The 22,540-nt window shown below is 43.0% G+C and overlaps 1 protein-coding gene across 2 annotated transcripts in view; it reads left to right on the top strand.

Annotated features, from left to right (window-relative positions):
• Nucleotides 1-22,540, top strand: part of rxrba (retinoid x receptor, beta a) — a 52,436-nt gene that overhangs the window by 4,961 nt on the left and 24,935 nt on the right. For both annotated transcript variants that reach the window (XM_084327816.1, XM_084327817.1), the window contains exons 3-9: nt 1,734-1,954; nt 3,444-3,615; nt 5,158-5,337; nt 8,354-8,377; nt 10,716-10,879; nt 15,770-15,899; nt 20,336-20,468. In XM_084327816.1, the coding sequence (XP_084183942.1) occupies nt 1,734-1,954; nt 3,444-3,615; nt 5,158-5,337; nt 8,354-8,377; nt 10,716-10,879; nt 15,770-15,899; nt 20,336-20,468 (1,024 nt within the window). The remainder of the gene's footprint in view (nt 1-1,733; nt 1,955-3,443; nt 3,616-5,157; nt 5,338-8,353; nt 8,378-10,715; nt 10,880-15,769; nt 15,900-20,335; nt 20,469-22,540) is intronic.

Consider the following 22,540-nt stretch of genomic DNA (forward strand, 5'->3'; position numbering starts at 1 on the left):
ATTGAAAATTGTATTAACTTGACAGACTGTGTTCTCATGGTGATTCCTTCATGTCAACGCTACAGGCCTCCTTGGAATTAATTACTTAATCATAATTAAAATAAATATGACAATATTTGTACGATAAGAAATTACGCATTTGATGTCGGAAAAATAAATAATATGGATTCATCTGATCACAGGGCAGCTGGATTAACCATATCTGAACCAGCTATTTTGGACAAATGTATAATTACTTTAATTACTCAGATATTCAAACATGATTATGCAATTATTGTGAAATTATTGAAAATAATAATTATTTAATGCCTTCTGTGGAATTTGTATTTCTTATTTGTTACATATCTGTTTTAATGATTAATTATATACATTTGAAAGAATGCAGGTCAACATGCAATATATCCCATTGGTATACAATGGGACAGACCTTTGTTTGATATAGCTATAAACCTGCATTCCTTTGAATATATCATTAATCAATTAAACTTATATTGAAATACACTATATAGCCTAAGCCTATACACCAACACTGAAATGACAGTGGATAAATAAATAAAGAAGAATAAAGAAGAAATAGACTGCATTAATATTCCATAAGTCTTGTATGCGCCAGTATAGCCTACGTGTCTAATGAATGAACAGTATATAGGCTTATATTATTCTAATTACGTGTTTCATTAGGATTTAGTAGATACTATATATATGCTCTCATTGCTCTGCCCTACGTACAGTATAAGTACAGTCTGTACTTATACTGTACGTAGGGCAGAGCATATATTTAGTATCTACTAAATCCTAATGAAACAAGTCATTAATGGAATAATAAGCCTATACTTCATTACGCGCGTAGGGCACTGCACGCGCGTGTGTGTGTGTGTGTGCGCGTGCCGCGGCAGGTGCCCGAGCTGTACTATATATGATGACAATACAATTAATCTAATCTAATTTCGATGGGTCGCAAAACGCTTCTGCATCCATTTTCCCACGGCTGCATCGTTATAAGGAGCTCTGGAGGCGTCTTCATGTTTCAGACATGGTGCCATTCCCCAACGCAGATATCTCAGGTGCGAACGTTTGAGCCACTTAAGACGTACGTTTGAGACACTTAAGACATATTACCAGCGTGTTGAGGACTCAGAGTGAACCTGTCATTGATTCTGTCTCAGTCGGTTCCAAGATAAGTCTTCCAAGAGAACTCTTTGGAAAATATTGGGGAATGAGACCCAATGTGTCCTTGAGCAAGGCACTTAACCCCTAATTGCTCCCGATGAGCAGGTTGGCACCTTGCATGGTCACCTCCGCCGTCGGTGTGTGAATGTGTGAGTGAATGTGTGAGTGAATGGGTAAAATGTGAGTAACAAATTGTAAAGCGCGTTGGATAAAAGCGCTATATAAAAAAGCAACCATTTACCATGTGTGTCCTAATTACACTGCGAGTAATTCAGTGATTTGAGTCCCCTAAAATTCCATTAAGAATTAAGAAATTGTTTTGAAGAACCATAGAAAACTTTCAAAATGAACAGTAGTTTTCAACCTTTATCATTTAAAGTCGGTAAGTCGGGAGTGTTGTACTTGTGATTGATGTTGAAGACGGTAGCATTTCAGTTCTTATGGGAGCTATAGCACAAGCCCCGATCCTCCAATCACAAGCAACAGTTGCGATTGGAGGATCGAGGAAAAGAGGGCAGTGCTTGACACGGGTCAATCATCCACTGGATTTCCTCTCCTCCCAGACTCCCGCAGCCCAGACAGCTCGTCTGTGTCGCCCCCCCCCTCCGGCCAGCGGTCCCCCCCCCTATCGGGCGCGGCCTCCATGACCTCCCTGACCTCGGCCGGGGTCAACAGCCCCATCAGCAGCATCGGCTCTCCCTTCTCCGTCATCAGCTCCTCCCTGGGCTCTGCCTGCCTCCCCGGCACGCCTTCTGTCGGCTACGGCCCCATCAGCAGCCCGCAGGTGAGTCTCCTCCCTGGGACTCCGCCCTCATCCACCAGGTGCTCCGGCTCCCGGTCAAATCCCTCCCTATCTGACCTCCTCCACCCTACACCTCCTCCCATGTCCCCCAGTACCTATCTGACCTCCTCCACCCTACACCTCCTCCATATCCCCCAGTACCTATCTGACCTCCTACACCCTACACCTCCTCCACGCCCCCCAGTACCTATCTGACCTCCTACACCTCCTCCATGTCCCCCAGTACCTATCTGACCTCCTCCACGCCCCCCAGTACCTATCTGACCTCCTCCACCCTACACCTCCTCCATGTCCCCCAGTACCTATCTGACCTCCTCCACCCTACACCTCCTCCATGCCCCCCAGTACCTATCTGACCTCCTCCACCCTACACCTCCTCCATGTCCCCCAGTACCTATCTGACCTCCTCCACGCCCCCCAGTACCTATCTGACCTCCTCCACGCCCCCCAGTACCTATCTGACCTCCTCCACCCTACACCTCCTCCACGCCCCCCGCCCCCCAGTACCTATCTGATCTCCTCCACGCCCCCCAGTGCCTATCTGACCTCCTCCACGCCCCCCAGTACCTATCTGACCTCCTCCACGTCCTCCATGTCCCCCAGTACCTATCTGACCTCCTCCACGCCCCCCAGTACCTATCTGACCTCCTCCACGCCCCCCAGTACTTATCTGACCTCCTCCACCTCCTCCACGCCCCCCAGTACCTATCTGACCTCCTCCACGTCCTCCATGCCCCCCAGTGCCTATCTGACCTCCTCCACGCCCCCCAGTGCCTATCTGACCTCCTCCACGCCCCCCAGTGCCTATCTGACCTCCTCCACGCCCCCCAGTACCTATCTGACCTCCTCCACGCCCCCCAGTGCCTATCTGACCTCCTCCACGCCCCCCAGTGCCTATCTGACCTCCTCCACGCCCCCCAGTACCTATCTGACCTCCTCCACCCCTACACCCCCTCCATGCCCCCCAGTACCTATCTGACCTCTTCCACCCCTACACCTCCTCCATGCCCCCCAGTACCTATCTGACCTCCTCCCCCCCTACACCTCCTCCATGCCCCCCAGTACCTATCTGACCTCCTCCCCCCCTACACCTCCTCCATGCCCCCCAGTACCTCTCTGACCTCCTACACCCCTACACCCCCTCCATGCCCCCCAGTACCTATCTGACCTCCTCCCCCCCTACACCTCCTCCATGCCCCCCAGTACCTATCTGACCTCCTCCCCCCCTACACCTCCTCCATGCCCCCCAGTACCTATCTGACCTCCTCCCCCCCTACACCTCCTCCATGCCCCCCAGTACCTATCTGACCTCCTCCCCCCCTACACCTCCTCCATGCCCCCCAGTACCTATCTGACCTCCTCCCCCCCTACACCTCCTCCATGCCCCCCAGTACCTATCTGACCTTCGTGTCTGTGGGTCCATGTCTTTAATCTGGTTGTCTTGTCTCTTAATCTTGCCTCCCCGTCTCAGATCAACTCCACGGTCTCCATGTCTGGGCTGCACGCGGTCAGCAGCTCTGACGACGTCAAGCCCCCGTTCGGCCTGACGCTGTCGCCCCAGAGCAGCCCGGGACCCCACAGCCCGGGAGGACCCATGCTCTCCCAGAAACGCCTCTGTGCCATCTGTGGAGACCGCTCCTCTGGTGACTTAACACACAGCTCACTCCATCTGTGGAGACCGAATAATATACAGGATAAGTGTTAATAAACAGGATAAGTGATAATAAACAGGATAAGTGATCATATAAACAGGATAAGTGATAATAAATACAGGATAAGTGTTAATAAACAGGATAAGTGATAATAAATACAGGATAAGTGATAATAATATACAGGATAAGTGATAATAAATACAGGATAAGTGATATTAATATACAGGATAAGTGATAATATACAGGATAAGTGATAATAAACAGGATAAGTGATAACAGGATAAGTGATAATAAACAGGATAAGTGATAATAAATACAGGATAAGTGATAATATATACAGGATAAGTGATAATAATATACAGGATAAGTGATAATAAACAGGATAAGTGATAATAAATACAGGATAAGTGATAATATATACAGGATAAGTGATCATATATACAGGATAAGTGATCATATATACAGGATAAGTGATAATCTACCTATTAGCTTTTCCCGATGTTCACCGACTCATGCCCTGTTTTCCTGTGTGCTTGCCTGTGTGCCCTCCCGTAAAACGCAGTTGTGATTGTTGTCTATATGTATCTATGTATCTACCCTCTGTACAGCACTTTGGTTGACATGTGTCATGTTAAATGTGCTATATAAATAAATCTGATTGATTGATTGGTTGATAATAAACACAGGATAAGTGATAATAAACAGGATAAGTGATAATAAACAGGATAAGTGATAATAAACACAGGATAAGTGACTGACAAACAGCTACAGTACACTAGGTAGATTCAAACAGCTACAGTACACTAGGTAGATTCAAACAGCTACAGTACACTAGGTAGATTCAAACAGCTACAGTACACTAGGTAGATTCAAACAGCTACAGTACACTAGGTAGATTCTATTCCGGTTCCTCTCTCTGCAGCGTGTCCTTGAGCAAGTCACTTAACCCCCTAACTGCTCCTTGTAAAGTGCTTTGGATAAAAGCGCTACGTAAATGCAGTCCCATCTATTTAGGCCATGCAAAATAAATGGTTTGGTTCCGGTTGCCGACCGACCCTGCCGATTTATGTGCGACCCAAATTAATTGTATGAGTTTGTAAGTTTTTTTTTTATACAATAAAGTTTAATTAAATCTTAAATCGTAAAAAGTGCAGTCCATGTCAATAATGAGAATATATAAAAAGCAAGTATTTCACTATTTGCACAGCTCTCTTGACGTCAGGATATTTAGTGACTGAGTAGTATTTAGGGGTGGCATTTCTAATACTACTAATACTTTGTACATTGTACTTTTGTAGTACAGTGTCTTTGTATTTTAACCCTTAGTATATGGATATTAAACATGCTGGCAGAGTACATGCATCCATGTTGTCGTGAAAAATAAAAATAAAAAATGCCCTATCCATAGTCGCCGTGGGAAAAAATAAAATAAAATAAATTCCCTACCTACCCATGGCCTTAACTGACAACCAACAGGAACCAAACAATTTATTTAGTTGGGCCTTACCATTTTAGTCCCCCCCCCCCCCCCAGGTAAGCACTACGGCGTCTACAGCTGCGAGGGCTGCAAAGGATTCTTCAAGCGGACGGTGAGGAAGGACCTGAGCTACACCTGCCGGGACACCAAGGACTGCCTGGTGGACAAGCGGCAGAGGAACCGCTGCCAGTACTGCCGCTACCAGAAGTGCCTGGCCATGGGCATGAAGAGAGAAGGTGAGGCTAGCCGGCGGTCCGCATCCATTCATCTGTGCTAGGGATGTCGGATATTAAAATGCATTAGGCATTCAAATGTAATATCGTAAAAAATTATCGGTATCTGTTTAAAATATATATATATATATATATATATTTTTTTTTACATTTATTTAACCTTTATTTACCCAGGCAAGCAAGTAAGAACAAGTTCTTATTTTATTTATTGTCAAAAGTATGCATAATGTTGTGTTAATTCCACAACAAGAGATATGTAATGTTAATTACCTGAAATTATTCAGTTTTTTTGGGGGGAGGAAACGGTATCGGTTGATATCGGTAGCGGAAATTAAGAGTTGGAAAATATCGGTATATCGGATATCGGTAAAAAAAAAGCCAATATCGAACATCCCTAATTTGTGCTAAGCTAGGCTAGCTTGCAGCCAGATAGCTTTCCAGCTTTCCACTGAACGCACAGAGAGGGAATTGGTATCTTATCGTCTCGTCTGACTCTGGAGAAGACGGTAAGCCTGTGATCCTTTTAATAAGAGCCTGTGCAAAGGCTACATGAAACCATGTTGAACATTACTCCCCTCGTGTCTCTCACGCTAAGATACGGTAATATATTCCTTTGTTCATCCCCTTGGGTAAATTGGGGCGTCATAGCAGCATGGGGGGGGGGGGGGGGGGGGTGTACAGGCAGGGTAATAGTAGAAATACATAAATATGGGCAATACAATTAGATCTGATGAATATACAAAATATGAGGGGGGGAGGGAACAGTGTAAACAATATAATTAGCTCTGAATGTAAGAATATGAGAAAAGTAAACAGTGTAATCAAAGGTGCAGAATGAGGGTCTGTGTGCCCTATCAGTCTGTGCAGGTTTTGGTGGTTAAGAGTCAGACACACTTAGTGGTTAAGAGTCAGACACACTTAGTGGTTAAGAGTCAGACACACTTAGTGTTTAACACATTGGTTGCCAGCCGGATATGGCGATTTATCGCTTGGATGCCACCACGTTAATGAATGGGAGGACGAGCACATTTGCGAACGCATAAACTATATCTTAAATTATGGCTATGTGTCTAATACACCCGTCGCTTATCAATGACTTGCTTGCAGTCAACATGTACGAAACGGTTTGTTTTTTCATCAGTACATTTCCGTTTTTATACCGTTTTGAATACGAGTATAGTTTCGGAGAGTTCTAGTAATTTCAGAGAAATTCCGCGAAAATAGCCATTTACTGGAATACACAAAACACGTTGTCATTTTCCGGCTGATTTATTAATCGTTTTCAAATAAACGCTAGATTATCCAATCCAATGATGTGCATTACCATCCGGGAGACGATAGGGGGCGGGTTTTCGAGCTCAGAGCCATTCCCAATGATAATGTCAGGCTGGACGGATGAAAAATGAATGGATATCACTAATAAAAGAAACAACGATTAAATAACGAGAAATCTCGTTATTGGCAACCAACGCATGGCGGCCAACAACGAGATCGCCAACAACGAGATCTCGTTGTTGGCAACCAATGTGTTAAGAGTCAGACACACTTAGTGTTTAAGAGTCAGACACACTTAGTGGTTAAGAGTCAGACACACTTAGTGGTTAAGAGTCACACACACTTAGTGGTTAAGAGTCAGACACACTTAGTGGTTAAGAGTCAGACACACTTAGTGGTTAAGAGTCAGACACACTTAGTGGTTAAGAGTCAGACACACTTAGTGGTTAAGAGTCAGACACACTTAGTGGTTAAGAGTCAGACACACTTAGTGGTTAAGAGTCAGACACACTTAGTGGTTAACTCTTTGGATGCCACTAACTTGAGCATCGTTTGTTCCTACCATGCCAACGCTCTAAAATATAGGAATAAGTGGCTGTGTTTGCAGGGCTATATATATATTCTATATTATAGCTATGGATACAATACTATGGCCCGTTTGACATCAACTATCTATCGTTCAATATGTGAAAAAGAATACATTTTTTATACCGTGGGGAATATAAGTATAGTTTTAGTGTGATCCTGTCTAATCCCATAAAACGACGATGTGCAGCAAAACGTGAATTTCACTAAAAGCATTGGCGTATGTTTCATCATGAATGCATGAAAGGGGGGGGGGGGGGGGGTCGTTTTTTGATGCTTTGATCGTCACCAACGGCATACGTTGTGGAGTAACATTACACACACGTTGCGATCGAGGTGAAATCATGGTTTGATCAAAGCGGGATTGATATAATTTAGTCCTTACCTTCACTAGCAGGTACCCCAAAAAGAATATTCCAATTGTCTGATCGCGAGTCCCAGTATTGGTGTCCATCATGTCGCCAACATATTCCACCACAACAGATGCATGATGCTTCTCAATGCGATCGGGATAACCGCTCGACTCGCCTGACAAAGAAAACTACGCCCGGAGACATTTGAACGTTACACAAGCCAAGATATAACGTTTCAAAGGGTGCTCGATAGTGCCACCTGGGAGGATGCGGCCGGTATTGCACTTTGGCGATCTCAGGATGATTCCCCATGTTAACCCTGAGTCTGTGTGCCTGTAATGAATAGAAATATTGAATAAAAGAAATAACGATGAAAACCCGACTATACTCTGGTCTGGCGCTGAACGGTTGGCGAGATAACCCGACTATCCTCGGGTCTGGCACTGATTGAGTTAAGAGTCAGACACACTTAGTGGTCAAGAGTCAGACACATTTACGTACTGCCTACTGCTGCGCAACAAATCAATTGATGATAATCAATGTCATTTCAATATCACAAACCGTTTGAATGAATCCTTTGTATTTATTCTGTACTAGGATAGATTCACTGTATGACTGAAGGCCGTTTTTGTGTTGACTTCTGTTTCAATTTCCTATGACAACTGATATTGTTTTGATACACTGATACTGAAGTAACCTGAACGTTAAGAGGGGGCAAGTCTTGTAAACACTAATCCTTGTGCCCCCTCTCTCCCTCTTTTGTTTTTCTCTCATTCTCTCTCCCCCTCCTCTCCCTCCTTCCATAGTGGTCCAAGATGAACGACAGAGATGTAAGGAGGAAAAGAGGGTGGTGGGTGTGTGTGTGTGTTTTGTGATTGTATGAGAGAAGTGGAGAGACATGCATATCGATGATATTGATGACATAATTATTACTTGATAGTAGGGCTGACCCCTATTAATCGATTAGTCGACTAATCGGTCGAAAGGAGCCGTAGTCGACTGGCCAACATCTTAGTCGAATATAATAAAAAAAAAAAAAAAGTATCAATTTAATTTAATTTTTATTTTTTTATCATTCTTTCCAAAAAAAAATAGGCCTAGAAGCGTGGCTAACGCTAATGGCACGCATACCAAATTCTAACTGCCTATGAAAACAGGCACAGCGGCACTGAAAGAGGAGTTCACCCATCTAATGAACACACTAGACTAGACAAATATCAAGATGTATCCATCAGTGGACCAATTGCATGCTTTTGCAGAGGACAAGAAGCCTTCAGTCGACTCCTTCAGACATTAAGCACAGCCCAAATGGAATGATAACAACAAAAAAAAAAGTTTAAAAATATTATACTTTCTTTTTTTTTAAGTCAACCAATAGTCGACTAACGGCAAATGTTGGCCAATCCTAGTCGACCATCCAAATCCTTAGTCGGGGACAGCCCTACTTGATAGTTGTATCTAAACTAAACTAAACTGTTAACTAAAATGGTCTCTTACCTACACACGTACAAATCCTCCATTGTGAGCTTTAGTTTACTTTACTCAGTTTATTTGATCAGGGACAGTGCATATCAATCAACAGTTATACATTTATAAATTAATACATCTAGTCCCTGGGCTAGATGTTGTGCGCCATACAAGAAACAGAAAAATAGAAGGACATTTAATATAAAAACAGTTTAAAACATTATGATATGTTGTTACATAGCAGTATTTCTCTGACTCCGAGGTAGATGAGAGCTGCTGTCCCTGTCCGGCTGGTGAATGAAGGATATGAAAGGGAAGCCTGGGTACCAGAGATCTTTCCAAACCAATCACAAACTGTACACATTCCTGTTTCACTTTTTCCTTTCCGCTGTTTCTCTTCTTTCCCGTTTGTGTCTTGCCCTCCCTCCACTTCCTGTTCTCTTTGACCTCCATCGTCTTTCTCTACTTGTTTTTCGTAAATCTTCCACTCTCTTCCAATCTATTATCCCTCTCATCCACTCTCTTCTCCCTCTCATCCACTCTCTTCACCCTCTCTTCTCCCTCTCATCCACTCTCTTCTCCTTCTCTTCCACTCTCTTCTCCCTCTCATCCACTCTCTTCTCTCTCTCATCCACTCTCTTCTCCCTCTCATCCACTCTCTTCTCCTTCTCTTCCACTCTCTTCTCCCTCTCATCCACTCTCTTCTCCCTCTCATCCACTCTCTTTTCCTTCTCTTCCACTCTCTTCCACTCTCTTCTCCCTCTCTTCCAATCTATTATCCCTCTCATCCACTCTCTTCTCCTTCTCATCCACTCTCTTCTCCCTCTCATCCACTCTCTTCTCCTTCTCTTCCACTCTCTTCTCCCTCTCATCCACTCTCTTCTCCCTCTCATCCACTCTCTTCTCCCTCTCATCCACTCTCTTCACCCTCTCATCCACTCTTTTCCTTCTCATCCACTCTCTTCTCCCTCTCATCCACTCTCTTTCCCCTCTCATCCACTCTCTTTCCCCTCTCATCCACTCTTCTCCCTCTCAACCACTCTTTTCCCTCTCATCCACTCTCTTGTCCCTCTCTTCCACTCTCTTCCCCTTCTCTCATCCACTCTCTTCTCCCTCTCATCCACTCTCTTCTCCCTCTCATCCACTCTCTTCTCCTTCTCTTCCACTCTCTTCTCCCTCATCCACTCTCTTTTCCCTCTCATCCACTCTTTTCTCCCTCTCATCCACTCTTCTCCTTCTCTTCCACTCTCTTCTCCTTCATCCACTCTCTTCTCCCTCATCCACTCTCTTCTCCCTCATCCACCCTCTTTCCCCTCTCATCCACTCTTCTCCCTCTCATCCACTCTTCCCTCTCATCCATTCTCTTTTCCCTCTCATCCACTCTCTTCTCCCTCTCATCCACTCTATTCTCCTTCTCTTCCACTCTTCTCCCTCATCCACTCTCTTCTCCCTCATCCACTCTCTTTTCCCTCTCTTCCACTCTCTTCCCCTTCTCTCATCCACTCTCTTCTCCCTCCCCCCCCACTCTCTTCTCCCTCTCATCCACTCTCTTCTCCCCCCCCCACGTTCTTCTCCCTTTCCCTCCTCCTCTCCCTCCCTCTCCCTCCTCTCCTCCTCTCCCTCCTCTCCCTCCCTCTCCCTCCTCTCCTCCTCTCCCTCCCTCTCCCTCCTCTCCTCCCCCGCTCGCCTCCTCCCCGGCAGCTGTCCAGGAGGAGCGCCAGAGGAACAAGGAGCGCGGCGACGGGGAGGTGGAGTCGACCAGCGCGGTGAACGAGGACATGCCGGTGGAGAAGATCCTGGAGGCGGAGATGGCCGTGGAGCAGAAGATCGAGCTGGAGGCTGACGGCAGCTCTGGGGCCAGCTCTGTGAGTAGCTGCTCTTCTGGTGTTTATACCTGTATCTGATCTGAGGCCAGCTCTGTGAGTAGCTGCTCTTCTGGTGTTTATACCTGTATCTGATCTGAGGCCAGCTCTGTGAGTTACAGCTGCTCTACATGTATCTTCATGTCTAGGTATATATTTATACATGTATCTGCAGGTCTGTACTGTAGGTATATATTTTTACATGTATCTTCATGTCTGTAGGTATATATTTATACATGTATCTGCAGGTCTGTACTGTAGGTATATATTTATACATGTATCTTCATGTCTGTAGGTATATATTTATACATGTATCTGCAGGTCTGTACTGTAGGTATATATTTATACATGATTGATTGATTGATTGAAAAGTTTATTAACAGATTGCAGAATGGGTACAGTACAGTACATCTCAATACATACAATTGTTAAGGGGATGCAGACCAGAGAAAGACTTTCGTCTTGTTTACATCAGGGTCCCCCATTTTCAATTCATCATAACATATATGACATACATGACATACAGATAGACAGTACTGCTACATCTATACATTTATGACATATCAGATTTGCAAATACAGTACTGTTTGTGATACAAAAGTGTCCAGAAAAGGAGTGTATATACATTTGGCGTAGAAACTGTACATTGGAGGAGGTTGGTGGGGTGGGGTTGGGTGGGTTGGGTGAGGGCTGTACATTGGAGGTGGGGGGGGGGGGGGGGGGGGGTTGGGTAGGGGACACACACACATTTTACACTGTACATTGGAATATTGACAAAGCCTTACTTGGTCATTTACTGTACAACTAGGTTAGGACATTTGTAGGGGCCAGTTTCGAATTGCAGTCTCACGTAGGTGTTTTTTGAGAGTGTTTTTGAAGGTGGGTAGTGATTCACATTCCTTTACAGCTTTAGGCAGGGCGTTCCACATTGATGTGGCATAACATGTATCTGCAGGTCTGTAGGTATATATTTATACATGTATCTGCAGGTCTGTAGGTATATATTTATACATGTATCTGCAGGTCTGTACTGTAGGTATATATTTATACATGTATCTTCATGTCTAGGTATATATTTATACATGTATCTGCAGGTCTGTAGGTATATATTTATACATGTATCTGCAGGTCTGTACTGTAGGTATATATTTATACATGTATCTGCAGGTCTTTAGGTATATATTTATACATGTATCTGCAGGTCTGTAGGTATATATTTATACATGTATCTTCATGTCTAGGTATATATTTATACATGTATCTGCAGGTCTGTAGGTATATATTTATACATGTATATTCATGTCTAGGTATATATTTATACATGTATCTGCATGTCTGTACTGTAGGTATATATTTATACATGTATCTGCAGGTCTGTACTGTAGGTATATATTTATACATGTATCTGCAGGTCTGTACTGTAGGTATATATTTATACATGTATCTGCAGGTCTGTACTGTAGGTATATATTTTTACATGTATCTGCAGGTCTGTACTGTAGGTATATATTTTTACATGTATCTTCATGTCTGTAGGTATATATTTTTACATGTATCTTCATGTCTGTAGGTATATATTTATACATGTATCTGCAGGTCTGTACTGTAGGTATATATTTATACATGTATCGTCATGTCTAGGTATATATTTATACATGTATCTGCAGGTCTGTAGGTATATATTTATACATGTATCTTCATGTCTAGGTATATATTTTTACATGTATCTGCAGGTCTGTAGGTATATATTTATTAGGGATGTCCGATATTATCGGCCGACCGATATTATCGGCCGATATTGGCAGTAAAATGTGATATCGGAAAATATCGGTATCGGTTTAAAAACAAAAAAAAACAATAACAATATTTGTTATATATCTATCCAGTGAAATTATTAGTTACCTGAAATTATTCAGTTTTTTGGACGGCGAAACCCTGCATATATCGGTATCGGTTGATATCGGTATCGGAAATTAAGAGTTGGACAATATCGGAATATCGGTATCGGTAAAAAAGCCAATATCGAGCATCCCTAATATTTATACATGTATCTGCAGGTCTGTAGGTATATATTTATACATGTATCTGCAGGTCTGTAGGTATATATTTATACATGTATCTGCAGGTCTGTACTGTAGGTATATATTTATACATGTATCTGCAGGTCTTTAGGTATATATTTATACATGCATCTGCAGGTCTGTAGGTATATATTTATACATGTATCTTCATGTCTAGGTATATATTTATACATGTATCTGCAGGTCTGTAGGTATATATTTATACATGTATCTTCATGTCTAGGTATATATTTATACATGTATCTGCAGGTCTGTACTGTAGGTATATATGTATACATGTATCTGCAGGTCTGTAGGTATATATTTATACATGTATCTGCAGGTCTGTAGGTATATATTTATACATGTATCTGCATGTCTGTACTGTAGGTATATATTTATACATGTATCTTCATGTCTAGGTATATATTTATACATGTATCTGCAGGTCTGTACTGTAGGTATATATTTATACATGTATCTGCAGGTCTGTACTGTAGGTATATATTTATACATGTATCTGCAGGTCTGTACTGTAGGTATATATTTATACATGTATCTGCAGGTCTGTACTGTAGGTATATATTTTTACATGTATCTGCAGGTCTGTACTGTAGGTATATATTTTTACATGTATCTTCATGTCTGTAGGTATATATTTTTACATGTATCTGCAGGTCTGTACTGTAGGTATATATTTATACATGTATCGTCATGTCTAGGTATATATTTATACATGTATCTGCAGGTCTGTAGGTATATATTTATACATGTATCTTCATGTCTAGGTATATATTTTTACATGTATCTGCAGGTCTGTAGGTATATATTTATTAGGGATGTCCGATATTATCGGCCGACCGATATTATCGGCCGATATTGGCAGTAAAATGTGATATCGGAAAATATCGGTATCGGTTTAAAAACAAAAAAAAACAATAACAATATTTGTTATATATCTATCCAGTGAAATTATTAGTTACCTGAAATTATTCAGTTTTTTGGACGGCGAAACCCTGCATATATCGGTATCGGTTGATATCGGTATCGGAAATTAAGAGTTGGACAATATCGGAATATCGGTATCGGTAAAAAAGCCAATATCGAGCATCCCTAATATTTATACATGTATCTGCAGGTCTGTAGGTATATATTTATACATGTATCTGCAGGTCTGTAGGTATATATTTATACATGTATCTGCAGGTCTGTACTGTAGGTATATATTTATACATGTATCTGCAGGTCTTTAGGTATATATTTATACATGTATCTGCAGGTCTGTAGGTATATATTTATACATGTATCTTCATGTCTAGGTATATATTTATACATGTATCTGCAGGTCTGTAGGTATATATTTATACATGTATCTTCATGTCTAGGTATATATTTATACATGTATCTGCAGGTCTGTACTGTAGGTATATATTTATACATGTATCTGCAGGTCTGTACTGTAGGTATATATTTATACATGTATCTGCAGGTCTGTACTGTAGGTATATATTTATACATGTATCTGCATGTCTGTACTGTAGGTATATATTTTTACATGTATCTGCAGGTCTGTACTGTAGGTATATATTTTTACATGTATCTTCATGTCTGTAGGTATATATTTTTACATGTATCTGCAGGTCTGTACTGTAGGTATATATTTATACATGTATCGTCATGTCTAGGTATATATTTATACATGTATCTGCAGGTCTGTAGGTATATATTTATACATGTATCTTCATGTCTAGGTATATATTTTTACATGTATCTGCAGGTCTGTAGGTATATATTTATTAGGGATGTCCGATATTATCGGCCGACCGATATTATCGGCCGATATTGGCAGTAAAATGTGATATCGGAAAATATCGGTATCGGTTTAAAAACAAAAAAAAACAATAACAATATTTGTTATATATCTATCCAGTGAAATTATTAGTTACCTGAAATTATTCAGTTTTTTGGACGGCGAAACCCTGCATATATCGGTATCAGTTGATATCGGTATCGGAAATTAAGAGTTGGACAATATCGGAATATCGGTATCGGTAAAAAAGCCAATATCGAGCATCCCTAATATTTATACATGTATCTGCAGGTCTGTAGGTATATATTTATACATGTATCTGCAGGTCTGTAGGTATATATTTATACATGTATCTGCAGGTCTGTAGGTATATATTTATACATGTATCTGCAGGTCTGTAGGTATATATTTATACATGTATCTGCAGGTCTGTAGGTATATATTTATACATGTATCTGCAGGTCTGTAGGTATATATTTATACATGTATCTGCAGGTCTGTAGGTATATATTTATACATGTATCTGCATGTCTGTACTGTAGGTATATATTTATACATGTATCTGCATGTCTGTACTGTAGGTATATATTTATACATGTATCTGCAGGTCTGTAGGTATATATTTATACATGTATCTGCAGGTCTGTACTGTAGGTATATATTTTTACATGTATCTGCAGGTCTGTAGGTATATATTTATACATGTATCTGCATGTCTGTACTGTAGGTATATATTTTTACATGTATCTGCAGGTCTGTAGGTATATATTTTTACATGTATCTTCATGTCTAGGTATATATTTATACATGTATCTGCATGTCTGTACTGTAGGTATATATTTATACATGTATCTGCAGGTCTGTCTCATGATATGTCCTGCTGTGTGGGTGTGTGGGTGTGTGGGTGGGTGTGTGAACACAAACGGATAACTACGTACCTGTATGTAAATATGGACGTGTTTTTAATATAATGTAAATATATATTTACCTACCTGCCTTCTCTCTACACACACACGCCCCCAGCCCAACGATCCAGTCACCAACATCTGCCAGGCGGCAGACAAGCAGCTGTTCACCCTGGTGGAGTGGGCCAAGAGGATCCCTCACTTCTCCGAGCTGGCTCTGGACGACCAGGTCATCCTACTGCGCGCCGGTAAGCTCCGAACCGAGGGGCCTCCTCCTCTGTCGTATGTTAGAACTTTGTAAAAAGAAACTCAAAAGTATTAACCCTTTCACTGCCACACGACAGAAGGTTAACCCCCTTTACTAGCACACGACCGACGGTCGCTGTCGTGTGGCAGTGAAAGGGTTAACCTTCTGTGTATTGTCGCGGTGAAAGGGTTAAGAGCGTTTTTTTGGTAGTGCGGCAGTGAAAGGGTTAAGAGCGATACACTGCTCTGTTGTTATATATTTTTTTATTGAACAATTTTATCACACCTTTTTACTGTCCGTTCTATTTAATAATTTTTAGCCTATTTTTTAACTGAATCAAACCGCACTTTTTTACTCTATATCTAATCTATTCTATTTTATTATTTGTATTACTGAAAAACTGTGATTGGCCTTACCTTGCTACCTCTCTATCTTTTTGTATTTAATTTTTTATGCTTGCTCATGCCTGTATTTTTTACTGTTGTGAAGCACTTTGAACCAGGCATGCGTTCTTCATGGGACGGGGTTGCACTCCGTGCCACCCCATGATAAGTACTCGCTATTTGCATATCAATAGCGCCGGTCGTCAGGTGTGCTAAATACGCTCTCAGATACATTCACACCCAACCTGTTGTGAAGACATGTGTTACATTCCATTCGTAGAGGCAATCAGGCACTGTCTCCAGTCTGCGCTCAAGCGAGGGGACATTAAATGCGCATTCGCGGGAGCGAGCGCACGCGGCGGGAGCGCGCGTGCACGTGGTGCGTGCAACCCCCGATGATTTTAATAACGCACCACTGCTTTGAACTAGGGATGCACCGAATGGGAAATTTTTGGCCGAAACAGATACCGAAAATAGAAAACAGTTGGCCGAAAACCGAAAGGCCGAAAATGATTCATAGAATAGAATTTTTTTTTACCAATGTTGTGGAACATTATGATTATGGAAAAATATATGATTATGGCAAAACTTTACTTAAATAATAAATAATCACTATTATGGGTCCATAAAACATTTATTCAGCACTTCTGAATGCATACAGTACATTAATTCCATCTTTTCTCTGGCTGCCGCAGCGGACATCTGTGCTCTACTGAGCGCACCTTTCTAGTCCCCAGCTGAATGTGCTTGCTTGACTCGGCACAGTAGACAGCGTCAAAATGTGAATAATATGCATATTAGATCACTCGGTGATTAACCGCGACGGGCATATGGTGAATGGGGATGTAAAGGCATGTTGAAGATGCATTTGTTGGACGCATTGCGCGCAGAGTTTACATAGGGGCAGCGCGACTCCCGACAGCGTGAATATTAAAGGCAACCAACTTGTGTTCGGCTTTTCTCTGATTGGCCGCGCCCCCACGCGCAAGCAAGCGGCAGCCCCTCCCACGTCCCAAATGAAACGCAAGGAGCTAGCGGCAGCGCGGGCAACCAACTTGTGTACCACTACCAACCAATTTAAGCTGCTGTACCAACCAACTTGTGTTCAGCTGCGGTAGCAGTGGAGCGCTGCTGACTGATTATTATGTTTCGCGTTTTTAACAACCAACTACCAGATTCACTCGTCACTGTACATCACCTATGAAGTATAAACAAAGCCCATACAGTTATGAAATGCGCTGAACTAGAAAGCGTAACGTTGTTATGTTTCGCGTTTTTAACAACCAACTACCAGATTCACTCGTCACTGTACATCACTTCAGCTCCAGCAGCAGCAGCGGCCGCGCTCCGTTGAAGCCCTTCGAGACAGAGCTCTCATATTTTGCGAATGCATAAACTATATCTTAAATTATGGCTATGTGTCTAATATGGCTGTCGCTTATCAATGACTTCGCGACAGCCATATTAAACACTCACTGTACATCAGTGTGGAACTGTACGCTGTAACGTTATATGTTATTTCGCCCGTGGAGGCTGCTGAAACGCCAGCGGGGCGACGCGGTGGTTTTTCCCCGGCTTCCGTGCGCTGCCGCCGGCTTGATCCAGCTTCAGCAGCAGCAGCGGCGGTGCTCTGTTGTAGGAAGCCCTTCAATGACAGCGGCGCGCTCTCATATTTTGCGAATGCATAAACTATATCTTAAATTATGGCTATGTGTCTAATATGACTGTCGCTTATCAATGACTTCGCGACAGCCATATTAGACACATCGCTATAATTTAAGATATAGTTTATGCATTCGCAAATATGAGAGCTCTGTCATTGAAGTGGGTGGTGGCAGCATTACTAACAGTAGCGATTTTTATTGTTTTGTCATGACCAAACATAATCCCAACATAGATAGGAGGTGTACTGTATGTCAAATGTCGGTCATCATCGCCATAATTTAAGATATAGTTTATGCATTCGCAAATATGAGAGCTCTGTCATTGAAGTGGGTGGTGGCAGCATTACTAACAGTAGCGATTTTTATTGTTTTGTCATGACCAAACATAATCCCGATTCCCAACATAGATAGGAGGTGTACTGTATGTCAAATGTCGGTCATGTGGTGGAAGAGTTTAGTACAGTCACACAACAGAACACCAGTGTTTCTAGTAGATATGTTTATTAATATAAATAAACACCTCTGTCTGAACTGGTTCGAGCAGCGCGTTGGTTCGACCAGTGCTTCTGCCGCGTCTTTCAGCGGAAAAGGGCGTGTGCTAGGGCGGTCACGTGGCCGTGTGGCCAATCAGAGAAACGCTGAACGAAAAGCTGAACACAAGTTGGTTGCCTTTAATATTCACGCCTCCCGACAGCGCGACATCATCACAACAACACGCGAATGATATGCATAGATCACTCCTACCACGACGGGCATAATAGTGAATGAGGATATGGAAGCATGTTGAAGACGCATTTGTTGGACGCGTTGCGCGCAGAGTTTACATAGGGGCAGCGCGACTCCCGACAGGGCAACATCATCACAACAACACGCGAGGTTGTTTCTGTTTCGGTGATATATTTTCGGTGAAAAAACTCTTTCGGCCAAGAGCCGAAAGGCCATTTTTTGCCATTTTCGGCCGAAATTTCGGTGCATCCCTACTTTGAACTGCAATTTCTGTATGAAAAGTGCTATACAAATAAAGTTATTATTATTAAACCAAGGGCCCTTAGCTGGCTACAGTAGGGCTGCTTGTTACACTCTAAACCAAGGGCCCTCAGCTGGCTACCGTAGGGCTGTTACACTCTAAACCAAGGGCCCTCAGCTGGCTACCGTAGGGCTGTTACGCTCTAAACCAAGGGCCTCTCAGGTGGCTACCGTAGGGCTGTTACACTCTAAACCAAGGGCCTCTCAGCTGGCTACCGTAGGGCTGTTACACTCTAAACCAAGGGCCTCTCAGCTGGCTACCGTAGGGCTGTTACACTCTAACCAAGGGCCTCTCAGCTGGCTACCGTAGGGCTGTTACACTCTAAACCAAGGGCCTCTCAGCTGGCTACCGTAGGGCTGTTACACTCTAAACCAAGGGCCTCTCAGCTGGCTACCGTAGGGCTGTTACACTCTAAACCAAGGGCTTCTCAGCGAATTCAAATATATTGTCAGCACAAGTACAGTAAAATGAAAAGAAGTTTGGCATCACAGATTTCACTGTCTCCACCTGCGAGTGTGAACAGATTTCACTCTGTGGTCTATGGTCTTTATACCTGTATCACTGTACATAATTATACTACAACTCTGTACATACATCTGATTAGCACTATTACTCAGTAGTACTAATTTATATATTTCATATCCATATTTTCTTTTAGTGTTCATGATTTGTTTTTCAAGCGGTGTTCAGGGTCAGATCGTGGTTCCTTTTTGACAGGATTGTGAGCCAAATCACAGAAACACCTGTCTCTTTTCTCTGTCTCAAGAGTGAGTTGAAGCGGGCGGCTAAGTGGCGCAGTGGGCAAGGCGCTCGCCACTAACGCAGGAGATACTGGGTTCGAGCCCAGCTCTCGGCGTTGCTTCCGGCTTGGCTGGTCGTTCATACTAATACAATTGGCAGTATTAGGGGGTGGGAAAGCCGGTGGGTGGGGATCGGACGTTGTGGACAGCGACTCCTACAGGTCGGTTGGTGCGCCTGTACAGCAGTTAGGAAGTATCAGGGGCAGCGTGAGCCTCCCACGCGTTACTCCTCGCCACTGAGAGATCGTGCTGTGCAGGTGAAAAGATGCGACGGCTGCCTCCTCGTGTACCGGAGGGGACACGTGATGCAAGGCTTCGTCCACATTGCAGCCGACCAGTGGGAGGCATGGTCTAGCAACGTTCGAGACAGGGGAGGGTAGAATTGGATAATACGAAATTGGGATGGGAGAAAAATAGAAAAAAAATGGGGGAGAAAAAGTAGATAAAATAGTGAGTTGAAGCCATTTAAATCAAGACCTGGAATATTTTAATAAGCTACTGTCACATATTCAATATCGGATCGGTGCATCCCTAATCCTCACCCAATCTCTGTCTCCTGATAGGTTGGAATGAGCTGCTCATCGCCTCGTTCTCCCACCGGTCCATCTCTGTGAAGGACGGCATCCTATTGGCCACCGGCCTGCACGTCCACCGGAGCTCCGCCCACAGCGCCGGGGTGGGGGCCATCTTCGACAGGTAACACACACGGTTACACTGCAGAGTAACACACGAGCACTGCAGAGTAACACACACGGTTACACTGTAACACACACGCACTGCAGAGTAACACACACACAGTTACACTTAAGAGTAACACACACGCACTTACACTGCAGAGTAACACACACACAGTTACACTGCAGAGTAACACACACACAGTTACACTGCAGAGTAACACACACGCACTTACACTGCAGAGTAAAACACACGCACTTACACTGCAGAGTAACACACACACAGTTACACTTCAGAGTAAGGGGGGGGGGGGCTATGGCTCAACTAGGGGGTGCTCCGATGGGGGGCTATGGCTCAACTAGGGGGTGCTCCGATGGGGGGCTATGGCTCAACTAGGGGGTGCTCCGATGGGGGGCTATGGCTCAACTAGGGGGTGCTCCGATGGGGGGCTATGGCTCAACTAGGGGGTGCTCCGATGGGGGGCTATGGCTCAACTAGGGGGTGCTCCGATGGGGGGCTATGGCTCAACTAGGGGGTGCTCCGATGGGGGGCTATGGCTCAACTAGGGGGTGCTCCGATGGGGGGCTATGGCAACCGTCCAGGAGGCAAAAGAAACTGGAATAAAGAAAGACATTTGCTGTAAGTTCCTGCAACTTAAAAACATTAAGTACACGTGCATGAACATGAAAACACACACACACACGCACACACACACACACAGTCGAACAGAGGAATGATAAAAGCTTTCACTGCAAAAAAAGTATTAAAACTTTAAAAAGATATATATATTAAACTGGTGCTGTGCCATAGTGGCGCTGCGGCCCTGTACCATTGTTTAGGGGAGGCCCTGTACTTTATACACTTGCTCACTAGTGGCCCTTTTCCACGGCGAACCGCACTGTCAAACCAAGCTCACAGTAGGGCTGCTCATAATCATTCATCGTGATCATTACTTTGATTGATGTTGAAATCACGATGGTTAAACACGATTACTCATTCTTTTGAGAACATCGTATAATGACGACTGAATTAATTTGACCTTTCTTCTCAACGCACGCATGCACGCACACACACACACACACACACACACGCACACACACACAGTGTACAAAACAAGGAAAAGTTCATAAAATCTCACACAGCATGTAAAATAGACAACTAGACGAGGCAAAGAGCGAGGATAACAAATCAACTAACACACGTACAACTTGATCGACAAAGGTTGGAGATCAAGGTTTTAAACTGAGGGGAGAATCTCAAGCTTTAAGGACTGTTGGAGTTCAATTCCACACACACACACATACACACACACACACGCATAACATATCACTTCTCCACATAGTGGCACATTAGCACCTGTCTTGATTTAAACATCTGCAAATGTCAATTAGAAGATTCCACAAACCCCAGCTCTCGACATCACAACGTGTCAATTCACTGTTGATACACAGTAACTATATTGTCATAAATAGATGAGATGGTGCTGAAAATCCAATCAGATTGAAAACAAGTGAACTGGGCGAACTCCTGAATCCCCAAATTAATGTATTCTGTTGGATTAACTAGAAAGTCTTGTCTCAGGTTTGCTTTAATCTAATAACCACATTGCTTCTGCCACGCTTTAGGCAAATGTTTTATTACGATTTTCTATTCGGTTAATTGTTTATTCCTGGAGTTCTGAATCACTTCATATTTAATCATGATTTAAGTCCCGAGACGATTTGATTTAACTTTAGTCTGCCGAGCTGTCGTCCAATCATGAAGCTTTATTGATGAAAACCTTTCTGCGCATAATGTGCTTCTGCTTTCCCCCCGCTGTCCCGTGATTGGCTCGTAAAGTTATTTAACTTATTTGAATACATACTTTGAATATGTGTCATATAAATGTCTGTTGAAAGCAAAATATTACTGAAAGTTGCACAATTTGAAGGGACACGCCAACATTATGGGAAATGCACTTTACCGTCTTCTCCAGAGTCAGACAAGAAGATGGATAACAATTTCCTCTCTGTGCGTTCAGTAGAAAGCTATCCGGCTGCAAGCTAGCCTAGCTTAGCACAAATTAATGGAGGGTATACCGGCTAGCCTAGCTT

Source organism: Notolepis coatsorum (genome assembly GCF_963971535.1).
Source record: "Notolepis coatsorum genome assembly, chromosome: 13".
NCBI lineage: Eukaryota > Metazoa > Chordata > Actinopteri > Aulopiformes > Paralepididae > Notolepis > Notolepis coatsorum.